At 37.1% G+C, this 22,824-nt stretch overlaps 1 protein-coding gene across 3 annotated transcripts in view; it reads right to left on the bottom strand.

Moving 5' to 3' along the window:
* Nucleotides 1-22,824, bottom strand: part of RBKS (ribokinase) — a 74,121-nt gene that overhangs the window by 40,794 nt on the left and 10,503 nt on the right. For 2 of the 3 annotated variants that reach the window (XM_082303123.1, XM_082303125.1), the window contains exons 2-4: nt 13,597-13,729; nt 8,241-8,304; nt 5,447-5,509 (exon numbers count right to left, since the gene is read on the bottom strand). In XM_082303123.1, the coding sequence (XP_082159249.1) occupies nt 5,447-5,509; nt 8,241-8,304; nt 13,597-13,729 (260 nt within the window). The remainder of the gene's footprint in view (nt 1-5,446; nt 5,510-8,240; nt 8,305-13,596; nt 13,730-22,824) is intronic. The other variant, XM_082303124.1, reaches the window with a different exon arrangement.

Raw genomic sequence — 22,824 nt, 5'->3', positions numbered from 1 at the left:
CCAAGGCAGTAAGGAGGGCTGTTTGCTGAAACCCATATGTGCAAATTCAAGGTAGACCATGCTACACTGGATCACAGTCTGAAGCTTTTCTTCATAACTACAAAAGGTCAGATACTTAAAGTCTGCTTTCAAACCTGCCAGGGAAATGCAGTACCTACTGTGGTGCAAAAGTCCAGACGGACTAAATCCAAGCTGGAGGGAAACCCCCCCCCATTCTGTTCTTAGCTATATATACTACACTTACTGAATGACAGCAGTCACCACAAACTTGCACCAGGCATTCTGCATGAAGGCAGAATCTGGACCCATGCACTCACAATTAATACAAAATTTTTATTAACAGCAACCATTTTGTTGAAAGCAATTATTTCTTGCCAGGGAAATCAGATGGGAATTCAGCATCAGGGACAACAGAGTTAAAGACAGATGGCAAAGAGGGGTGAGATTCATCTTGTCCAACATGAACTAATTTTTTAAGTTTAAAAAAATCCTACACACTAGAAAAGTCTAAGAAAACTAATTTCTAAAAATTATTTTTCTATGTGCCTTCAACAAGGAGAAGAGACAAATATTTTCAGGGGTTTTTTTAGTCTTACATATCTTAGGTATCTGTTTGAGGAGGAGATAAACTATTGTCCAGAAAAGTCTATGTACCTCTGTTAACCCTAGGGGAAGCCTTAAGCTGTAGACCTACCTTCTAAAACTACTCCAGTGAGGTAAAACATTATCCACACCAAGAATGAGAATAATACATTTACTGCATTACCATTAATTCTAAAATCTCTTTTCTTAGACTAAAAATATCAGTTTTGATGGGTACGTCTATATAACTTTGAGTTTTTGCAGACATCAGCTAGACTATTAAGGGCCACATTCACACTTGCTATAAGCTGTAACAGCTAAATGAAACCGATAAGCTTGCACAAGCTTACACCAGATGGGGATTGGGTCCAATCAGGATGAATGCTGCATACATAAAAACTGTCCTAAGCTGGGCTTCTTAAACGACTACTGCCAGTTCTTAGAATGATGGATAACTCAAGCCAGACTGTTTTTTTACAAGGGTCATCTTACAGATGACACCAGATGGGAAGTGCCAGTGGAAAAATCAAATATCAAACCAGTAAGCACCACAGTGCAATAAATATCACTCTTTAAAACTGATGACAAGCCTAAAAACCACCAGTAGTGCTTAGATTTCATCAAAATATCAAATACATCAAACAAGGCAATTGTAACAATAGCTGCAGAGCTTGTGCATAATAATTCACACAGAAGAAAATTATATTTGTGATCAGAAAAGAATGTTACAAGAAAAACATGTGCTGCCAAATCACATAGTTCATAAATATGAAGGTGAGTTTTGGGTGTGTTATGGTATCATAATTTCTAAGCAACCACTTAATAGGAGTATTGAAGAGTCTTGCACACAAAACAATCAAGTTAATGAAGAAAGTTAGTATGTAGAAAGTCTCTAAAATTGAGGTGACATTTCTTCATAAACCTGAAGGTTCAAACCAAAGATTTTTCTCCATGGAAAGTATAATATAAACAAGCTGGCATATGTATTCTAAGTTTGCCGTGTTTACTTAGCCTTACCTAAATATATATTTTGAATGTTTTTTTACTACTTGTGTTTTGGTACTGAAGGTACACTCAACTTACAAAATAATGTCTATTCACTGTTCATGAATGATTAATAACTTTATCATAAAGTCAGCACAATGCCTGTCTCAAGTGAGGGTTATCTTGCAGTGTTCTGTGTAGGTGTGCTCTAAGTCCTAACTTGAAATAATCAAGGGAATTTTAATCATGACTTGCCAACCTCTGTTGTGCCTCCACTGAATTTTTGCTATGAATATGAATATGAAAGCTGTCAGACTTGTTCAAACCTCTAGTCCAGTTAGGCCAACATAATGGCAGCATCAACAGTCAGTGCCAGATATGGACAAAGATGCAATAACCTTCAGAGTTAATCATGTAAAAAATTATCCACAAAGAGGGTTTTTTCCTCCCTACATGTGTGTAAAAGTACAACACACATCATCACTTTATGGAGCTCTTCCCATCCAATATCACATTGCTAGCAGAAGGTGTGCTAAGTGACAGAGTTAGTGGCAAGAAGGCAGACTGAAAGGGGAAACAAAACCTGGGGTTCAAAGTGGTGTGATGCACCTTGAAGAAAATGTGTTAAGAAAAGCAGCTGGATGTACCAGCTTTTATCCTTAAGAGAGAAAGTACAGATTTGAAGTGTACAGGGTCCTGGTATACTGAAGCTTGTGTTTAGTCAAATCAAAACTTTCTGAACAGGCAGTAGCATAAAAGAGAACAACTGAAAGGAACACAAGGTCCCAGAAATATTTCTGCACAGATTTCTGAGATCAGCCCAGAGGGAACCTTTGCAGCATCTCTGGGCTGCACATTTTTCAGTGCAGCTCTATAAACTTGTTAAACATCTCTCCACCATTTTGCATTAAAGCAGAGATTGAACCACTCTATCTTTTATTGAAACTATACTGTATTGTCCCAGAATATAATCAACTTCGAGAGTATCAAATGTGCCTGACAATTTTCAAATTTTTAGCACTTTGCCAATTACAATAGCGGGTGAGTTATACTTGTGCAATTCAGTAACCAGTCAAAAACTTCCTAGAAATTCTGCAGCACCAGTTAGACAGACAGAGGTAACATCAGGAAAGATTTACTTCAGAGCCTTGTCTGACTGTGATTTCTACAGCTTTCTTTTGCTCTGCCTTCACTCATACATCACAGTCTCATACACCCTCTACTTGCATATCTCCTACTTCTCCCTGTAATTTTTCTCAGCTGGTTTGAGTTGGTATTTTTCCCAAGTATCAGTGCTTGTAAAGAATTGGTAAGAAGGGTAGGTTAGGTGTGTAACAATACGGCAATGAAAACTTGTCAATTTAAAGAGATGATAGCTATGTTTTTTATTTGTCCCTCATGTTAACACAAAACACCATCACCAACCCTAACTTCAAATGCTTCCCTTTTAGGTATAATTTGAACTAGCAGAAATTAATTTACATCAGTCCACTGAGTGCTGTGGTGTTTCAGCTATGCCAGCACAGCCACTGCAGTAAAACATGCATGTGTAGACAAGCCCTTTGAAAACTGCTGTAAAGCCTGTTTAGGTCAAATCAGCCAGGTTTCTACAGAAAAAAACCAAAATGTCTCTTGCAACAGCAAAGCACATAAGTACTGCTATTTTACTGCAATTTACTCAATTCAGGCGCCAGATGGTTTTTGAGAGAAGTAACAACGAGAACCATTACCAATTCTGTGCATCTGTTTGCTTTAGAGCATAGTTCTGACCAGGTTTGCTCTTCTACTAGATTTTAAATCAAATTTGAGGCCAGTGCTAACTTAGCATACAATTTTTCAGGTATTCAGAGGCACAAACCACATGACATTATGCATTATTCATGCCACTGTGTGAATCACAAGACTGCCATATACCCTTCACATTGACACTAACACGTAAAATAGCCCACTGTGAACCCCATGGCTCAGAACAATCCATTTCCCTTTCCTGGTGCTTATAAAGGTTTTACATCCACAAGATTGTTTTGTTCCTTATCCTTCAGAAAAATTCTTGATGGTAAAATTTTAACAGGTCATCCTCTGTTCATTCAAGTTTAGGCTGTTTTTATCTTAGATGGCCATGCGTATGAATTAGGAAATAATAAGACTGCTTCTTATTCAACTACTCTGGACAGCAAGCCTAGTGCAAAACATGTACAAAACAGTGAGGCCCAGGAGCACTACTGGATTCCCACTGTCTCTCCTGTTTACAATGGCCATAGTGACTGTAAGCAGCATAAGAAATAAGTGTCAAGAGTTGCTGTGTAATCTACCTGCTGATCCAAACCAAGTTAACAGGCAGGTATCCAGGTTATCCAATATATTAGAGTTACCTTACTTCTGAATTAGAGCTGTCATGCAAGGCTTGGATTAATCTTACTTAGGGAAAATTAAACTCACATCTCCAACTAATTTGCCTAATTTTCCTGAATATTCCTGTGTAGGCTTGCCTTTAGTCACAGTTCCTTCCCAGTTTTGCTGTATGAGTAAATAGTTATGTTTCCTTTCCCATTTTGAGCTGTAGCCCAATGTACAACCATCAGGTTACATAGAAGCTTGTTAAGTTGATGTGTCAGCTAAACTGTGGTAACTGTTCAAATGAAGCCTCTTAGCAACTCCAAAAGTGAACTAATCCAATCACATTTAATTTGTTGCATTTGCATAAACATTACCCGTCCTGAGCTCTATATTTTGATCCAGACACACTTCTTTTAAGGGCTCTCAATAGCTTGAGGAAACAGCTTGAAAAGACATGGCACTTAGGTAGATGGTTTGGTGGTGGACTTGGCAGGGCTGGGTTAATGGCTGGACTCTGTGATCTTAAAAGGTCTTTTTCAACCTAAATGATTCTGTAGTAAAAGTGATGGGTAAGTTGTAGTAGGAAAGGAGAGCTTTAACCTTCTCACATACTGTGTGTTCAGGACAATATAAAACAAGTAGATCAGCTGGCTGATTAAATTATGCTTGAGGAAAAGATATAAAGTTTTCTGAGGATAGTTTAGTCTTGAAAAAAATTATGAAAACAAGCCAAATCTTTATTTCTTCCCCTGCAAAATGAGAACGAAGGCACAGTCTACAGAAAACTAACACGGAAAAAAAAGATGCCATTTCACTGTGTACTCATCACTGCAGATGCAACTTGAAATCAAAATCTGTGGTAAAATTACAAGATCAACAGAAATATTTCTACTTATACTGAGGACAATTCCTTTTCCTGATTGAGGGCATAATGACTCAGTGTCCTGAGGAGGCAAACCCTTCCCTCACAGGACCAGAGGAAATGGCCTCAAGTTATACCTGGGAGACTTAGATTGGATATTAGGAAAAATTTCTTCACTAAAAGGGTTGTCAAGCACTGGAATAGGATGCACAGTCACCAACCTTAAAGGTATTGAAAAGACATGTAGTGTGGCACTTAGGTAGATGGTTTAGTGGTGACTTGGCAGTGCTGGGTTAATGGCTGGACTCTGTGATCTTAAAAGGTCTTTTTCAATCTAAATGATTCTGTAGTAAAAGTGCTGGCTAAGCTGTAGTGGAAAAAGAGAGTTTTAACCTTCTAATACACTGTGTGTTCAGGAAATGCAAAACTAGTTAGATCAGCTGGTGATTGAATTATGGCTATCACACTGCTAATTTAAGCATCTGATTCTGCTGCTTTTAGGCACCTAATCCTACATTGCCTGCAGTAAACAGAACTGCAACTAAGTGTGAATAAAATAATGAAAAAAATGAAAAAGTAAAAAAAAAAAAAAAAATCCACAATTAACAGTGACAATGCAAAGGTTTCTTTTACGGCTGTAAAGGCAGAACAAAGAGGACAATTCAGAGCAGAAATATGTACCTTCACTGTTGACAATTATTGAAGCAGTTCCCGTAGCAGCATCTATAGTTTGACCTACAAATGCTAAGAAAGGGAAAAGTTAGAGCATGCACTAGTTCAATACATTACTTTCAGCCAATAGTATGTGATGCTGTTTAATTGAATTAAATCTAAAATGAACCCATAACCTCCAGCAATTTAAAAATGCTAATTACTCTTTCATGTGCAACAATGCCAGAGAAGCTAACAACAACAAAAAGTGTTAATTTACACCCACAAAACAGAAATATGAGTCCAACATTCTTTAATTTGGCTACATCTCTGCTTTAGAGAAAGCACGTTATTTATACAGCCATCTCAGGCACTCTACTCCTACTTGGAAATATTTCTTTTATCCAATGAAACAATAGAATCAAGGCTAAAGAAAAACAAAAATACTAAAACAACCCAGCATCTCATTCTGTGTAGATTTGCATTTCAGCAGTAATATTAACAAGTGCTAGGAAGGCAGTGATGGGGTTCTGTGTTTCCTCTTTGGATAGTTATTCAGAGAAAGTAACACGATGCTGACAGTACTGTCAGAAAGACTGTTCCACATTTACTACTATAAGAACCTGTTTTCAGATGACAGCAAATTTGTCAAATACTAACCAATGGTGGGAAAATGGTAGTAGAAACCAGTAGCACTGTAGCAGAAAACTGACCAAGAAGTTGAGGGTTTCTTTTTTCTTCCCCAAGAACTCTCTTTGAGAAAAATCTACTATTCCATTAGAGACAAATTCTGGTAACCTTTTGTTTAAGGAGCTCTGGTGTTCTAACATTTTAGAACATGGACTTGATGCTGGGCAAAAGTGGGCTTCTTTCTCAAGATGTGCCTTTGTGGCCAGTTTAACAATCTGCTCCAATTTGAACAAGGATGAAAAAACACCTTACATCATGCTCATTTGGTTTTGCTAAAGTCTTGCAGGTACCCTGGAGGTACCCTTGTCTAGCTCAGAGTTATCAGGGTCAGAGCAGAACTTCCCTTGCAATTACAGCTTCTTTTCACCATGAATTGTCTACACACTGGAATTGAAAGCAGAGAATTTGTGCCTTCTGTACTCTCAATGCTCTTGCAGCATGAGCAGCAAGTTGCCTGGTTCAAATGTGTGAAAGGGAACAACAAATCAATAAAGATCTAAATGGTCTGAGCAGCACTGGCAGCTGGTTGGCTGTGGAAGACAAGAAGACTGGGAAAGGGGAAAATTACAAAAAATATTTGAATTGGAAAGAAAAGGGGTATGCTGATATGCTATTAAACAGAAGAGCAACATAAAGAAGACATACAACAAGGACCCAAGATATGAGAGCTGGCAGAACTGGCATTATACCAGGGATTTTCATCCAGTACCCAGTATCCTTATGTACAACTACAAGGATATGCTATAAAAGGATTAAATGAGAATGAAAAGCCCATGATAGAAATAAGACCATCTTGAGCAAAAAGCTCATTTAATTGCCCTTGCCTTCAAATCTTGAAATACAAGTTAGGATCCTGGATCAGCCTCACCAGCAATATATCTTACTTTTCTCCAGGGCTGATCAACGTAGCAGCTGACAATCAAACACCATTCTGAGATATTCTTAACTCAACCAGGAGAAATTGGTACCTTGGACCTAAACGTTCCAACCCTTCAACTGATCTACCTAGGTATCAATGAACTGCCATATGATAGAGTTTCTGAATTTTTTCCCCTACGTTTTTCTTTTGCTGCTATAAAGACTATTTAAAAATTCATGTAAAGATTGCAAGATCAATCATTTAAATCAGAAAACATTATGGTTCTTTGTGGCATATGCATTTTAATTAAGTGCTATGCATTATAATTGCTTTATTTACACAATCAAAGACACAAGGTAGGCATGCTTTGGAGGCATTCAGAACTGTACACTAACAGACACTGTTTTTATGATTTCCTTGCTTGGTTTCTTGCCTAAGTTGAAAGATACACAATGAATAAACTTATATATACATTTGTGAAATATTTAGATGCTACACTGATAAGCATAATAAAAAAGCCCATAAAATACTGATAGTTTTTTCTTTAAGGCAGGATTTGAATAATGCAGTAGATTAAGCCCGTGGATGCACATTAAACAGAAGAGGAAAACAGAATATTGAATTGCCACCTAGTGATTACATTTGTCCATCCTTGTCCACCCCGAAGGAGACAAGAGTCATACAGACAAAAATGTGATCATGTAGTTAAGCAGCACACAGTAGAGAGGGAATTGGTTTTACAAAGGTGCAAAGATAATAGAATATTGTGTATGCTTAATTTTCCCTTTTTCTTAAAGCCTTTTAACATTGATTTTTGTGTGTATGTGTGCTAACATCAGCTGCAGTCTCTGAAATGACTGCACGGGTCAGTTCACAAAGCAAAGGTGAAATGTACTGTGTTTACCATTGAAATTCCACTCCATCCCTCCTCTGACAACGTGAAGTTGAGAATGAATAATCAGACTGAATTTTTCAATTTCTCACCAGGCATTATCATCATTAATGCCATACTAGACAATTGCATAACAGCAAGTTATCTTCAGGTGACTTGCACTGATGCAATCATCTGAGGTTTAGAGGTAATAACACTGCATTTTAATTTTAGGGGTACAGCTGATTTCAGAAGTCCAAGATTCTCTCTCATATTCAGTAATTCTTGGCAGCTGTATCAAAATAGTTATTCACAGTTTTGAATGGTAAAATAAGGCCAAAAAAAAAAAAATCCTCCACTACCAGTTTTTAAGTTTAAAAATAAATTTTAAAATAAAATTTTACCTGTAGAAATACCATTCTTCTTCAGATTATCAACATAATCATTGCCAAAGGAATCCTTCCCAACCTATACAAAAGATAAAAGCAGGGTTTTCTTTACAGAAAGGTGAGATATAGATAGACCATCTTTAGACAATCAATTGCTCTAATGCAATTTAAATACAACACTTTTAGTCTTGAAGCCCTTTGCCTTATTAATCAACAAATAATAAAGAAATAATAGTACACATGTATTAATAGTATTAGCAAAGAATAAGAACAGTGTTCTGCAGTTTTCTCCTCCTCTGTTACAAACACCCATGTTTCTATATTCAAGTTTCATCCTCATACAATCCCTGTGCTCCTTTTACACTGAGACTTCTGGGGATTTCAAAATCTGGACATGTACTGAATTATTCAGCTTTGAATTGAAAGCTTTGACATCAGTTCTGGTGTCTTTCTTAATTGCAGTTTGTATTCTGAATTTTCTACCTCGGTGGAAAAATATCAAACTGCGTCTATGGGATAGAAAGTGACAATAAACACTGCATTACCAATTTCTACAACTCTCAGTACTAAGTGTACTGTTTAGAAATTCGACATTTTTTGTTTGCATTATCAAGCAACAGCAGATCAAGTCGCATTAGGGAGTCAAGCTATGGTCTATTGTTTTTCTAACAGCAAGTTAAAAAGCTTGTAATTTCAGTTCCATTAATCTTTTTAGCTGAAAACAATTCTGCTTGCTGTTTATTCAGACTAATATAAATTTCTTTTTGTTATATTACACAAGCTGAATAAAGGAGATGAGGTATATGGAAAAAAAAATAGTTTAACTCACTTAATATCATGCTAGGATTTTCAATATATTTATAATGCCAACAAAGCTTTTGATTCACCACTTTTAGCCTGTTTTCAGCATGCATAGCATGTGCTCCCACTTCCAAGAGCGAGTTGTGTATCTGAGCAGTATCAAAGACTAACCCAATGCTACAGGAAGTATTTTTGCAAGAGGAAAAAAGAAACGTCTTTCAGATTAGAAGCCAAATCGAGATCCTGGTTATGGGTCTAGAGGAGCCCTAACCAATTATCCATCTTCTCATAAAACAGTATGACACAGCTAATGGTGTACTTGGTTACTAGAAGCACAAAGCAGCTGCCTCTACCAGCTGTTGTTAGAAATTTTTCTATTTATGAGCTCAGTCCTTCAGAAAGCATGGAGAAGGCCTGAGTACCAGCTAGTGATCACAAGAATTGAACACTATGATTCAGAATTCTAAAATTTAAAGTGTCACAGATGGATGATTCTTCTCCTCACATATTTGATTGCATAACCATGATTTGAAACTTCCATTTCCTACAACATCTATAAGGGCTTTTTCTAAAGCATTATTAAGGATGGTCCCAGTCTTTCAGCAGGAGGACAGCAATTAAGGCCAGAATAGTCTAACCAGATGGAACATTCCTCTAGTACATGGAAAAAAACCCCAAACAACCCAATATTTTCTTGGGTCACTGTGTTATTCATTGTTTGCATACTAGAGTATTTCTGTATTTCTGACTACTCCCAGTTTGCCAGACAGGGCAGGTTGTCAGAAGCTGCATCTTCTGACTGCTTTAGGCTGGATAACTGCAGCCATCTGCAATTTAAACCTGAGTTGTGCTCACCTCTGCAGCCTAACAGCTGTGCTCTGGAATACATTCTGTCTGATGGTATCACCTTCTCCCTCCCTTGCTACTATGATTCTTCTACAATAAATATCACGATCTGCTCAGTTAATTCAGCAACAAACTATTTCATAACCCTCTTCCAAAAGCTCAACTGAAACTTCCTTCCTTCAGCTCTGGAGCTTCCTTCAGCTCTATGTGACTGACAGACAGGCATCCCTTGCTTTTCAACTGTCAAAAAAGCTGAGAGCAGCCATGGTACTTCTGCTCGCAGTAAGACATGTTCCCTCAGTGCTGGAGGGAAGCCCTCCAAGGGGTGTCCATGGAGGTCATTTTCCTCTGGAAACTTTTTTCCATGTTAGTTCATCAGCATCCAACCCAGTTAATCCTAGTGCATTTGAAGGACTTTTATCTTTCCATTCCGGCTTTACCCCCAAGGAAGATGAGTATTGGGCTTCAGACTCAGTTTAGATAAAAGGCATATTTACTGACCATGTCAAATTATATAACATTGTTTTTAATATTTTCTGTGTTTGCACAGACTCTGCTAGATGGACTATTGGATAAACAGAAAAATAAATATCTTAGTCTGCTGACCACAGAACACTGTTAAGTGCTGAAATAGCATTTCTTCTTTCTTGAGTTCTTAACAACAAAAGCCATTTGTACAAGCATTACTGTCACACAGTTTGCATATCAGAATAAGTGAAATTACATCAGTATTTTCCAGTCTGAGTTTTTCCTCCTTTTGATCATGTTTTTCACATGGAGCTAGGGAGCTGGTTGGCATCATAGCAGTTAGAATTCTAGCAGCTTAAGAATCAAACTCATCTGTACCTGAAAATTACTTAAAACAAAAAGCAGGTACCTCTTTATCATTTTTGTTTATTTTATATGTTCTTTTTAATTTAGAGTGTTTACTCTTCTTTGTCATTAGGGAATTCAACAGGTGCTAAAGACAAGCATAAGACAGTAATACAAAACAGAAAAACCAATTGAAGATATCCATCATATTCTGGGCTGCATCTGAGATACAGCTATATTCGTATAACAAAGTGAGAATTTAACTTACAGCACTTTAACTTAAATTTGGATCATTTAAAAAGAAAAGACTATGCAACATGGTAATACAACACTTCCTGTTTCTAGGTAAGAATCAAATGCAGCCATGGCTTAAATAGAATTTAGTATATGCAATACCAGCAATGTCCAGTGAAGATCATTCCAAATGGTTTGTCAGAAGTAAAGCAGGACCTTTTTCAGCACATACAATGTCTTTCAGACCAACATCCCTCCACCATCTTATTCTGATATGCCTAACAGATTTTTTTTTTTGATTGGTCAAACAAAAAGAAAGAAAATATTTTGGGGAGTTTGGAATCTCTCTACAACAATGTTAATTTTTCAGTACTGCAACAGTGTTCTTGTACGAACCTGAGAAATTAATTTATTTGCTTAGATCCTCTAGCACCCTGAAAGGAATCCGCTACATTTCTCTGTAACTATTCCATCAATACATTGTTTCACATTATGGAGCAAATTGACTGCTACTGTGACACACGTCAATAACTCTGAGTAACAGTGGCTATTTGCAGAGACATCCAGGCAGGAAGCAGAACACTTCGCATTTCCACTACTCAAACTCAATTTTTAAACATTTTTTTACAATTTTTACATTAAATTCCACAGCAGTCTGTGGCATCTCTAGTCACAACTGTTTGTCATTATAATACCCTCTCTCTCAAACCCTCACCAGTCACTGGCTCTTGTGTTTTAAAGCTCTGAGGTATGAAGAATTCCTTGTCACTTGATGTGAGATGTCTATCTCTAGTCTTGAGGACATCCTCTGTCTAAATTACACTGCTACTAAGAGGATGCCACACTCCAATGGAATGTCCCTTTAGTATTAATAGTGATTCCATTTTCTGAACTTCAGATTGTAGAACCAATTGTTGCACCCATCCTGGATAAAAAACGTTGGGAAATATGACCAAAACAGAAGCATGTTACTGAGCACAGAGTCTGTGTGTGAGGGGCAATCCAGCTTAAAGAACCACCAAATACTTAAGATTACTTGTTGCAATAAAAATAATTTAATCGTAGAAGCTCATTATTGCCAGATTCTTCTTAGTTTATTCAGCGAGAAATTTTATACTATATCTCATTAACCTATGCAGTTATAAGACTGTATATGAGACTTCCATGAGATGAGATAGTCTTTTGTGAGGTTATAAAGGGCAATTTTTAAAAACTAAATAATAACTTTCAAAATTAAAAAAAAAAAGCTAACATTTTCTCCAACAAATATACAACAGAAAGAAAGAGAGAACAAGAGAATGAGAGAGAGAAAGACAGAAAGAAAGAAAGAAAGAAAGAAAGAACGAACACTGGGTTTTATTGAAATAACAAAAATACGTTTTTGAAAAGTACTTAGAAAATACAGTAGCTACTAAATTTTATTATGAATGTGTATGTTTCCATTGCACTGAGCAAAGCCTAGACCATTAAAAAAAAATAACACAAAATTCACACTTGCAATGGAAAAAAATCTTTAACATTTAGCAGAAAATGTTAGAAGGGAATTCACTGCCAGTTCATCTTGTACTTGAATCTGATCATTCTTGAATGCAAAGATGATCAAATATACACAATATGACAGAAGTGCAAACATTGCCAAAAAAAACCGTAAACCCACACTGTGGAACAACTAGTGATAATAACCCACAGAAATGCTTTCAGGTGTAATTTAAATTTATAGCTAACATTGTTTAGTCTAAATATTGAATTGAAAAAACAGTGAGGAAGGCTTCTTTGAGATGTTTCCAGTACCTCTCAATAAATCCTTGACAGACAATGATCCAACAAATTTAGCATCCTCCCCAGCTATGGCAAAAAAAAAGTATGTCCAGTCAATTTGAAGTTTAATCTACAGTTAGCAGAGGATAGACAATAAGGCTACAGAGAGAAAAATTTGATCTTAACCATAGTAATGATCACTCAAAACTTATAATGTTTAATGACAAAAATCAAAGAAAAAGATTTTAAGAATATAGCATCTGCCAAGTTGAATCAGCCCAATGGTCTGTAAGCAAGTCTTTAGAGCTACAGTATATCAGATGTTTCAGAAAAGTAGGCAAAAATATCCCATAGCACACAATGGTGCTAGAATTCAGATATGAACACCTTATCTTAATCTCAAGTAATGAGATAATGACTCAAGCCTCAAAGCACTAAGTTTCACATTCCTTCTAAAATTTGTCACTGGCTTATCAGTGTCTGATTTTTAATCATCTACAAAGTAAATTTCAGAGTGACCACAGCTTCTAGAACCTGAATACCATCAATGAAGTGCTGATCGCTGTAACAGTGGGGAATGTAAAGAGTAGGGCCTAATCAAGATTTCTTAAATTTTGAACATCTCTAACTCTTCCCAATTCTCTTTTCCATGGTATATCAACCTAAGTTTTGCAATCCTTCTCTACATGCAATTTCTGTCAGATCTGTGGCCAACTAGTCTTTGGTTCTGGCAGTGTTCTTAAACAGCCTCCTCCATGCTTAAATTTATAGCTGAAATAAGAAAAACAAAAGAGAATTAGAGAAAGATTTTAAAAAGCTAAGAACATACCAAAAGCTTTCTGGTAAGTAACCGAAAGGTTTACTGGAATTTTTGTGAACATTCAGTTCAGCTGTAATCGAAGAGCAAGTCAGTGCTTACCTTGCAGATGAGAGAGGTCTTGGCTCCAAGTCGAGCAGACTGGACACACTGGTTGGCTCCTTTCCCACCAAAACCAACAAAAAACTTATGTCCAAGGATAGTTTCTCCAGCTTTTGGCAATCGCGTAGTAAGGCTATTCCGGTTTAAAGCAATATTCACATACATTAGCAACTGAAGATAACAAGCATCTTCAAAATAAGAGTTAAATTGTTATAATCCTGAATTGCTCAACAGTCAGCCAATAAGATTCAGAACTACTCAAAAGACCTTTTAGGGTTCTACTCCACAACCCACTAGTTTGAGTTTATTCCTTATATGCCACCCACTCAAGTTTCCTGTCCCCTTATGAGAGGGACTGCATTTCTTTTGTTCATGTTTCATGTTTCTACAGAAGAAGCACTTGATCCCTGACTGGGATTTCCGAGTGCTAACTCAATGCAGATAAATCATAAATCTATAGGTCTCAGTGTTCATGTGATTTTTTTACTGTAACATTAGGCTCAAGTTCATTTAATTCCATTAAATCTAATTATACCTTCTTAAACTATCCTTAAGTAAGCGTTCACTCTGTTGGTGTTCACACCCCTCAGAATTGTAATCGTTACCAAAACCTGCCTCTCCTCTGCTGTCATGCAGGCACACTGTACATATTCAACATTTTTAAGTTTTTCTCTTACAAATCAAGCTTTACAACTTCTCAGCATTTTGTTTTTTCCTTGAATACAGTCCAATTACATTTACATCCTTCTGCGGATGGATGCCCAGAACCAGATGCACTAATACAAGCCGAATGCCATCAGGAGTGTATTCTGGTTTCATTTCCATTTTGAAAAAAAACAAAACAAAACTGCAGTTTTGTTAACCCTACCAGATGCTTTGCTGTCTCCAATAAAAGTTGAAAGGAATAAAAGACACCATTGCGACTGTATGGAAGAATTTCTCAGAATGCAAAGACTACTTGACTTCTGTCATTTCTATTAAAATACCTAACTCAAAGATGCATTTCCAAAACTCAGGTAACCAAAATTTCTGCCTCCTCAAGCCATGCATTCCAGGTACAAGGCCTAAAAATGTAATTTTAAAATCTCTTATGCTACAAACAAGTTCACAACACGTGGGGAGGGAAGGCATTTTATGATGTACTAACAACCTGCTTAGTCAACAACAGTTACCTCAGACAGTTTCCAGAAGTCTGCAGGATAGAAAGGGGGCATGGGGAATGGGAGCCTGAAAGAATACAGAAGAATCCACCCTTATGATTAAGAGATTAACTTCAGCTCTGTTTGTCAATTTATAACATCATTTTACCAATAAATCTCACAGCAGCTTCGAAATTCAGAAACTGAGTTCTTGGCTCCTCAGGACAAGAGAGACATGGAGCCCCTGGAGCAGGTCCAGCTGAAGGCAACAGAGATGATTAAGGGACTGAACCATCTCTCTTATGAGGAAAGGCTGAGGGTGCTGGGCCTGTACAGCCTTGAGAAGATGCAACTGAGAGGGGATCTCATCAATTTTTATCAGTATCTGAAGGAGGGTGCCAAAAGGATGAAGCCAGGCTCTGCTCAGTGGTGCTGAGCAATAGGACAGGAGGGAATGGGCAGAAACTGATGCACAGGAAGTTCCACCAGAACACGAGGAAGAACCTCTTTACTGTGCAGGTGACTGAGCCCAGAGAGTCTCCCCCACTGGAGATATTCAAGAACCATCTGGACACAATCCTGTGCCATGTGCTTTAGCATGACCCTGCTTGAGCAGGGAGCTTGGAATAGATGATCCACTGTGGTCCCTTCCAACTTCAACCATTCTGTGACTCTTTGAAAACTGCAAGCCTTCCAATTCAGAATAAAAATTTAGATATTAGGAAGAAATTATTCACTGTGAGGGTGATGAGAAACTGAAACAGGTTGCCCAGGGAGGTTGTGGATACCCCAACCCTGGCAGCGTTCAAGGCCAGGTTGGATAAGGCCTAGAGCAGCCTGGTCTAATGGGAAGCATCCCTGCTTATGGCAGAAGAGGTTGCAGCTAGATGATCTTTAAAGCTCCCTTCAACCCTGAATGTTCTATGATTCTATGCTTCTGCATCAGGCAATCACTACAGATTGTTTTTTGAAAGGATATGAAGAGTATGTGTATATTACGTTTTGAGCTTATGCTGCACCTTCTGGGGCATATGGGTGTTTGCAGAATCTTACAGAACTAATGACAGAGCACAGCCTAATTTACTAAAAACTCTCAGGAAAAAGCAAACATTTTTTTCTCCCTCTAATTTTCAATTTCAGCATTCATCAGTCCAAAGGTTTAGGATCATTAGAAAGTCAAGAAAACTTAAAATGAAACTAGCAAAGTCAAACAAGTCCCAAACTCCCAGAAATTTAGATTCTGTCTTTGAAGGAGTTGCTACAGGTCTGTGCTTCCTCAGTAGTTACAATTTCCAAAAAAATAGAGGTAGGGATGTAGACTCACTAAGGGAGACACAGCACCACAGATTTTAATGTGAGGATAGTGTACACAGTTACCAGGTTTCTTTTGTGTGGGTGGCCACAGATAAACCCCAGGAGAGTCACACGTACAGCTCATAGCACTCATTTCCAGAGATGCAGAGCTGGGAACATTTTGTTGGCAAATGTTCAAACCGTTTTCAGTAAAAATACAAGAGCTTTTTAAAAACATACTTATTACCTTATATATGTATGGAAAGGATTGCTAAGATCCTAATACAGCTAAGTTAAAGCTGTTTGCCCACAGCAGCATTCAGGAAATTGTTTCCAACGAGTAACTGTACGCTTTTAGGGAAAAAGGCGCAACAATAAAGAGAATTGAAAAATAGTAATAGATAAACAATGTTCCTTAATGGTAACATCTGTAATTTATCACCACTTTCACCAGTGGAAGCCAAAGTAGAGACAATTGTGGACCGGAGAATGAAGGCCACAAAACTCAGCTGAGGAAGCTCCTCTTCAGCCACTGCCAGGGTACTGCACATACACATCTAAAATTATGTGCCATTCAGTAAGGAAGGATGTTTCACCCAGCCTTGGTAATAAGTACAAATAGCAGCTCTTGAATAGTTCCTCTCATCCACACATCTCACTACACCTTAAAAAGCAGAACAACGTCATTATTCCTGTTTTGCGGGTATGGAACTTAGTCAAGGCATTTTGCCTTTTCATGCCTTGGGTCACAAGAAGCCAGTGGCAAAACTAAAAATAAAGATCAGCTTAATCCACCAGCTCACACTGTCTTCTCATTTAAATTCTGCAGCATGAAAATGGCATCAATTCTCAATTCATTTTTCTTCCTTAGGCTGGTTTTTTTAAAGATTATAGTTTATTCTAAATAGAATTTGCTTCCACAAAAAGTTAATATATTTTTAAGCAAAGATTAACAATCTTTGTGATTCCAGCACACATCTCCTAGTAGCACTGCTCAGAGTTCATATTCAAAAAGTAAGTTGAACCATAAATATTGTTTTAACAGTGGCCAGACTATGGCTTGATTTGTCTCTCTTTTATGTTGGCATCAACATGCAACTCCAGTGGAAGCATCATAATTTCACTAGTGAAAAAACAGGCTTGGTGAGATGAGAATTTCAGTCTCAGTGTTCCAAGCAGCATGGCATAACAACTGCCTGTGGGAATCAAACAGCTTGTGGAAGACAGGGAGATGACCTTTTTTTATTGTTTTGATGGAAAGGTACAAGGCAAAGGGCAAAGGATCAAGTTGAAAGAGGGATTTATAACTAGTCAAATTTTAAAATAGGCTAAAACAGACTAAGCAAGAACACGCAGCAAGTTCCTGTAGCTCCCTACAAACAAACCCTTCACCATATTTCATTTTAGGCATGATTGCCAATCATTCCAGAGCAATTCTCCACTCCAGAAGCCTATTCTTATTTTCTATATGAAACAAATTCGGAGTACTGATCTATATATAAGCTTACAGTTTTAATTTTCACTGAAACCAGTATTCATGAAATAGGTTTTTTTGCTAATATAATGGTATTCTCTCATCATTTAATTCTGCAACTATACTAACTTTTGATTCACATCAGACAATTTTAATGAGCATTTCAGGCTTCTGGTATGAGCAGGCAGTGATGAGTAATCTGTATGATTAAGAAACCCTATAAATTCTTGGCTTATTCATGGTGTCACAAAGAACACCCAAAATAGCCTAAAAGTGATGAAACAGCTAATGTTACTCCAAAACTAGGCCAAATAAGTTAATTAGAAAAAATGTCACATGGGCTTTCAGGATTGTTACATAAAATGTTTTGCAAAGCCATTTACAACTTTTGACGTAATTTGAAAACACTGACCTGAAAAACCCAAGTTACTATTCAATAGACTCCTCCTTGCTTACATGACAAATTCTGCTCAGCTTTGAGAGGATAAATGCTGCAAAGGATACTGAGCTCTTATGTCTTATGAACAACCACAAACTGAACTTGAAAACTCCCAAAACATCTAAGTAAAATAAAATTACTGTATGTTTTGCAAATTGTGCACTGTACTACTGAATCATATTTATAGAGGAAAGTTCAGACTGAAACATCTTGATTTACTTTGGACATTACAAGCAAGGAATATAATCACTGAGAATTTCAACTGAGTTTTTACAAAACAATATTTAAATGTAAAGCACACAGGAATGCTGCCCACATTTTTTTGTGACAAACGAAGAATCTTACATACACTTATGTTTCAGAGGTTTGGGATGAATAAAGGCACACACATAAGAGTTCTACCACTGCACTAACTTCAACCCTCTCTTTCAGTGTGTGCCACGAGTTCCCTTAGAGGCTAGAGCTGATTAGCATTTGTATTTTCAGACAGACAACCCTTTGGAGGGATGGCATTGAAACCAGAACAGAACCCTTTACAACTGTGTTGAAGCACTGAATCAGAGGTGAAAGCACAACGTACTGAGTCATTAATGCACCTTTCCCGGTATTCTAGGTTTTCTCAAAAAGTTCCCCTCTAAGCAGTGACTAGATCACATTCAGAGATAGAAAATATGAAGAAGGGGAAAGGGAAAGATGTATATTAAGCAGAATTTGCATAAATTAATCCTGAAATTAATCATGGTTTGCTTCTGATTCTTCACACCTAACCACTGTTTGTTCATTGTTTTCAACACATGAAAACTACAAAGATGTATTATTACTGTTGGCTTAAACTGATGTGAAGCCATGCCCTCTTCTCAGCACCATTTCCCCACTGTTTCTCTAGCACTGTTTTTGTTGCTTACAGAGCTTCCTAATTCAAAACATTTTTGTTCAAAGGGTCATTTCCATTTGGATCAGCTAATTCATCCAACTCATTATACAGCAGCCAAGGTGCCCTGTGAAGGGAGGAGCAGGAGAGCCTCTAGCCCCTGCTGGCAGCAGTACAGCCAGACTGTCCTGAGCCAAAGTTGGAAACTGCGCTTGATACTACTTTGTGTTGAAAACACTTAATGCTCTGTAGCTAAGGTTTGCTTAAGTAGTACAGTACATTTAGCTCACCAGATATATTGAAAAGCAGAGAATATCAGTATGTTTCAGATAAATGACATGCATCAGAAAAACAGAAAAGCACTTGAGTATTTTTCTCTAAAAAAGCCCCAACAATATTCTCATCAGGCAACTCGGAGGGGAAGAGAATTTCTACATTAGATTAAGTATCACCAAAAATGCCTCAAATGACTGTCATTTAAATAGTATCAAAAGAAACACTCCGATTTTTTTTAATTCCTGAAGAAAGGTAAAGATGATCAGGGGCAGAAAAATAGCAGCAGAAATACTGAATTTAAAATTGACTTAATAAAAAGTAATATAAGGTAAGCTCTAGAATTTAGCTTTGATTCTGTTCTCTTTGAATCACTGAACAAAACTAGCTTTCTCCACTCTTGGGAATTCCCTAGAATGGGGAAAATCCCAGTGAGATTCGAGTAGGTGTAACTAGTCACTGTCTAGTACATACAATTTACTGGCCTTTCATGATTCTCACAACTGAACAAATACAAAGGAGAGAATAGTTCTTGCCTCTAATATTAATACAACATTGTGGTGAAAACGTCTCAGACCTCTTTGGGATCTGGCTTAACATTTTGGTTTAGCCTCGGTCTGTTTTGTCTAGTTTCATTTTGAAGATTTGAACACAAGCTGTGGGAAAGTATCCATAACAGGGAGACAGAAAGACCACAATCTTCTCAAAATCTGATGTTCTTGACTCATTTATGCTTTCACTCCTTTTAATCATCCACTAAAATATCTTATTGGAAGGTAGAAAACTTCCAAGATTTCTAAAGAAACTACCTCAGGAATTTAGTTAACTACAGCTTGGTTCAAGGATGGGGCAATCTGGTTCTAGGTTTGTAGACTTCCTTCAGACTTTTAATGACTGAAAAACCCCTAAAAATCAAAAAATCTCTAATATTTTTTCCCTTTTATGTCCCTGAGCATGACAAGGTTTTCTTTTAAAAAACCCAAAATTTTCAGACAATTCAAATACTTGCCTATTGCTTGGCTGTTTGATGGTCTGGGCTCCTTCTGTACCCCACAGTAATGAACACTGTAGAAGCACTACCCAAGCTGGTATCAGGCACAGCACTTGACACAGAGTAGCCCCTCTGCAGCACAGTGAGATGCAAAAGCTTTACACCATCATCCATTCAGAGGGGTTTTTTAAAATCAGTTTGTTTTTACATCAAAAAACATGTGTTACCACAACACAAACAAGTGAATGATAAATTGGTGCAAAGCAGCAGGAATCTTTTCAATGAGTTTTGCCATCAGGGGAAATATGTATTTTACTAAACAGAAATATATACAAATAACACATAAATATACAAACTGCTTATATAAGCACATTAATAGACATATAGATATGTATAAATAGACAAACTGGTTTGTAGATCTCATTACTGAGCGGGTAAACAGCTGAAGTGGAACAACTGTAGAAAATCTCTGGCAAGGGAGAAAATTAAATGAATGGCTGTGACTACACGTAGGAGGGCCACAAGAGTTGTATCTTCTTTTATGTACAATCACAGCTTCAAGTGAAAAAGACCAAAACTTGTAACACATAGAATGAGAACAGCTGTCCACAGCTCTTCAAGAACTTCAGTGAACAATTTTGTTGACCCTTTGCACAGAATCAGATCTTACCCTCCTAGATATTAAAAGATTAAACAAATAAAAAGGCATCCAGATGAATGAATGCTCTGAAAGCATTTATGGTAGTACACTGTACTGCATTTCAGTAAAATTATGGTATTACCAAGACATCAAAATTCCTAAATTATGTTATGAATATGAAAACTTCAACATAAAGAAATTATTTATTTGACTAATTACCAAAAATAAAAAGCTTTCTCATGGAACAACAAACCTGTAACATTTCCTCACACATTGCCTCACTAGCAGTTAAATTTGGGGAAAAGGTGGCACAACATTGATGAGTTCATAATCTGTGGAATGTGTAATTCTGAAGCTGAAGCTCTAAAGAGATTTTAAAACTCAAATAAATCTATCTCCAGATATTTAAGTCTCAGCAAACATTCCATCATTCTTACCAAACATCTGTTTTGTATTTAACAAAGATTGTGGAAATTTTCAGAATTGCTACTCTCTAGCTTTATCTGCCTCCCACGTTGTTCTTTATTGATGTCTCTCGATTACATTATTTTTGGAATGGCAGTTACATAATTATTTTCAATGCAATCTGACGGTAGTGTTAGAATAGACTGTCTCTGAAACAGGCTGTGCTCACCCAGAACTGAAGCAGGCAGCCTACAGTTCCTGTGCTGAACAGAACATTATATCATGATGAAATACCAGTGCTAAAGCAGAAAAAAACCAATACAAAACAAAATAACCTTTGCAACCCAAGAAAAGAGTGATCTTTACATGCCCAAGGACAGATTAAGATAAACAAGACATGTGAACATTAATCTTTTCTATACCTCCTTAAAAAAAAGTATTTATCAGACAACAGGGAACAAAGTAGAAATAATATGGTTGGTATGATAGGCCACAGTGTCCTTGTTCTTGTCATCATAATTTTCTATATGCTGGTAAATCAACAAAGTAGTCTTTACTTCTGCTTTACTATCATACAGAAAACAGGGCACCTACTATACAAAATCTTGCTGTCAGTCTTTTTCAGGTAAAAAATAAAAAGAACCCCTGCACGCCATCAACTATTGGCATTTTGCACACAAGCATATTGCACTTTATGAACTATAATATTAGGAGAAACATCACAGATGTGTTTTCACTACAGACTCATCAAGATGAAGTACAGTGCAGTCCAAGTGCTAATAATTTTCTTCAATAAGATGTTGTTCTAAAAGCTCATAGGCAGGACAGTAATTTTGTTGAGTATGATATTTTTTTATCAAGTTTGTAAGTGCAGTGCTTCCTGCAGAATCCATATGCGTCACGAATGAAAAGTATAAGCAAAATAAGACATTGTTTACATACCCTTATTCAATGTATCATAGATAATGAAAGCAATAAACATACTTAAATATATTTATTATATGGGAGTAGATTCGAATAGAATAATTCAGTTGGCAGGGACCTACAACCATCATCAAGTCTTAACTGCTCAGCCACTTCAGGATAAACTTCTGGTCAAGTTTTTACTTTGAAACTATCTTACCTAAAGTGTTCTCTGAAGTTCCATCTCATTATAAAGGCATCAACTAAAATCTGGAATTACAGAAACATTAAGGCTTGTGGGGCAAAGATGACAATGTGCAGGGCTGGGGGGGAGTGTGCGTGGGCTTCCCTGGCCAAGGTTAACTCTGCTGTGACAGTTAGGAATCCTCTCTAGATAAGGACCTTTACCTTTTTCACAATTTAAGCTCTTTTGGGAACGGTAGATCCCTAAATATCAGAAAGAAAAGTGCAATTCTGTATAACCCAGGCTTCTGATGCTTACCAATGGACAACTCCTGTGCCTCCATTTAAGCACAGAATTTAATGAGCAACAGGGAATAAAAACTGAAGAAAAAACTGCACGTTTTTCCTGCCTCTATATGGAGTAATATGAGCTCCAGCAAAACCACCAACTGCTTTTTTCCAACAGGTCATTTTTTTACTCGGTTCTTTCTGGGAAAAAGAAAAATGAAAATGGATTTTAAAAATGATTGAACAATACTAACAGGATATTCCCAATGAATAATACTAACGGCATCAGACAATTAGAAGAAGGAGTGAATATTCAATCTCATTGCTGC

The sequence above is a fragment of the Coloeus monedula genome (assembly GCF_965178545.1).
Source record: "Coloeus monedula genome assembly, chromosome: 2".
In the NCBI taxonomy this organism is placed as follows: Eukaryota; Metazoa; Chordata; class Aves; order Passeriformes; family Corvidae; genus Coloeus; species Coloeus monedula.
Note: the sequence above shows the minus strand (reverse complement) of the source record. Positions and strands in the feature narration are given on the sequence as shown.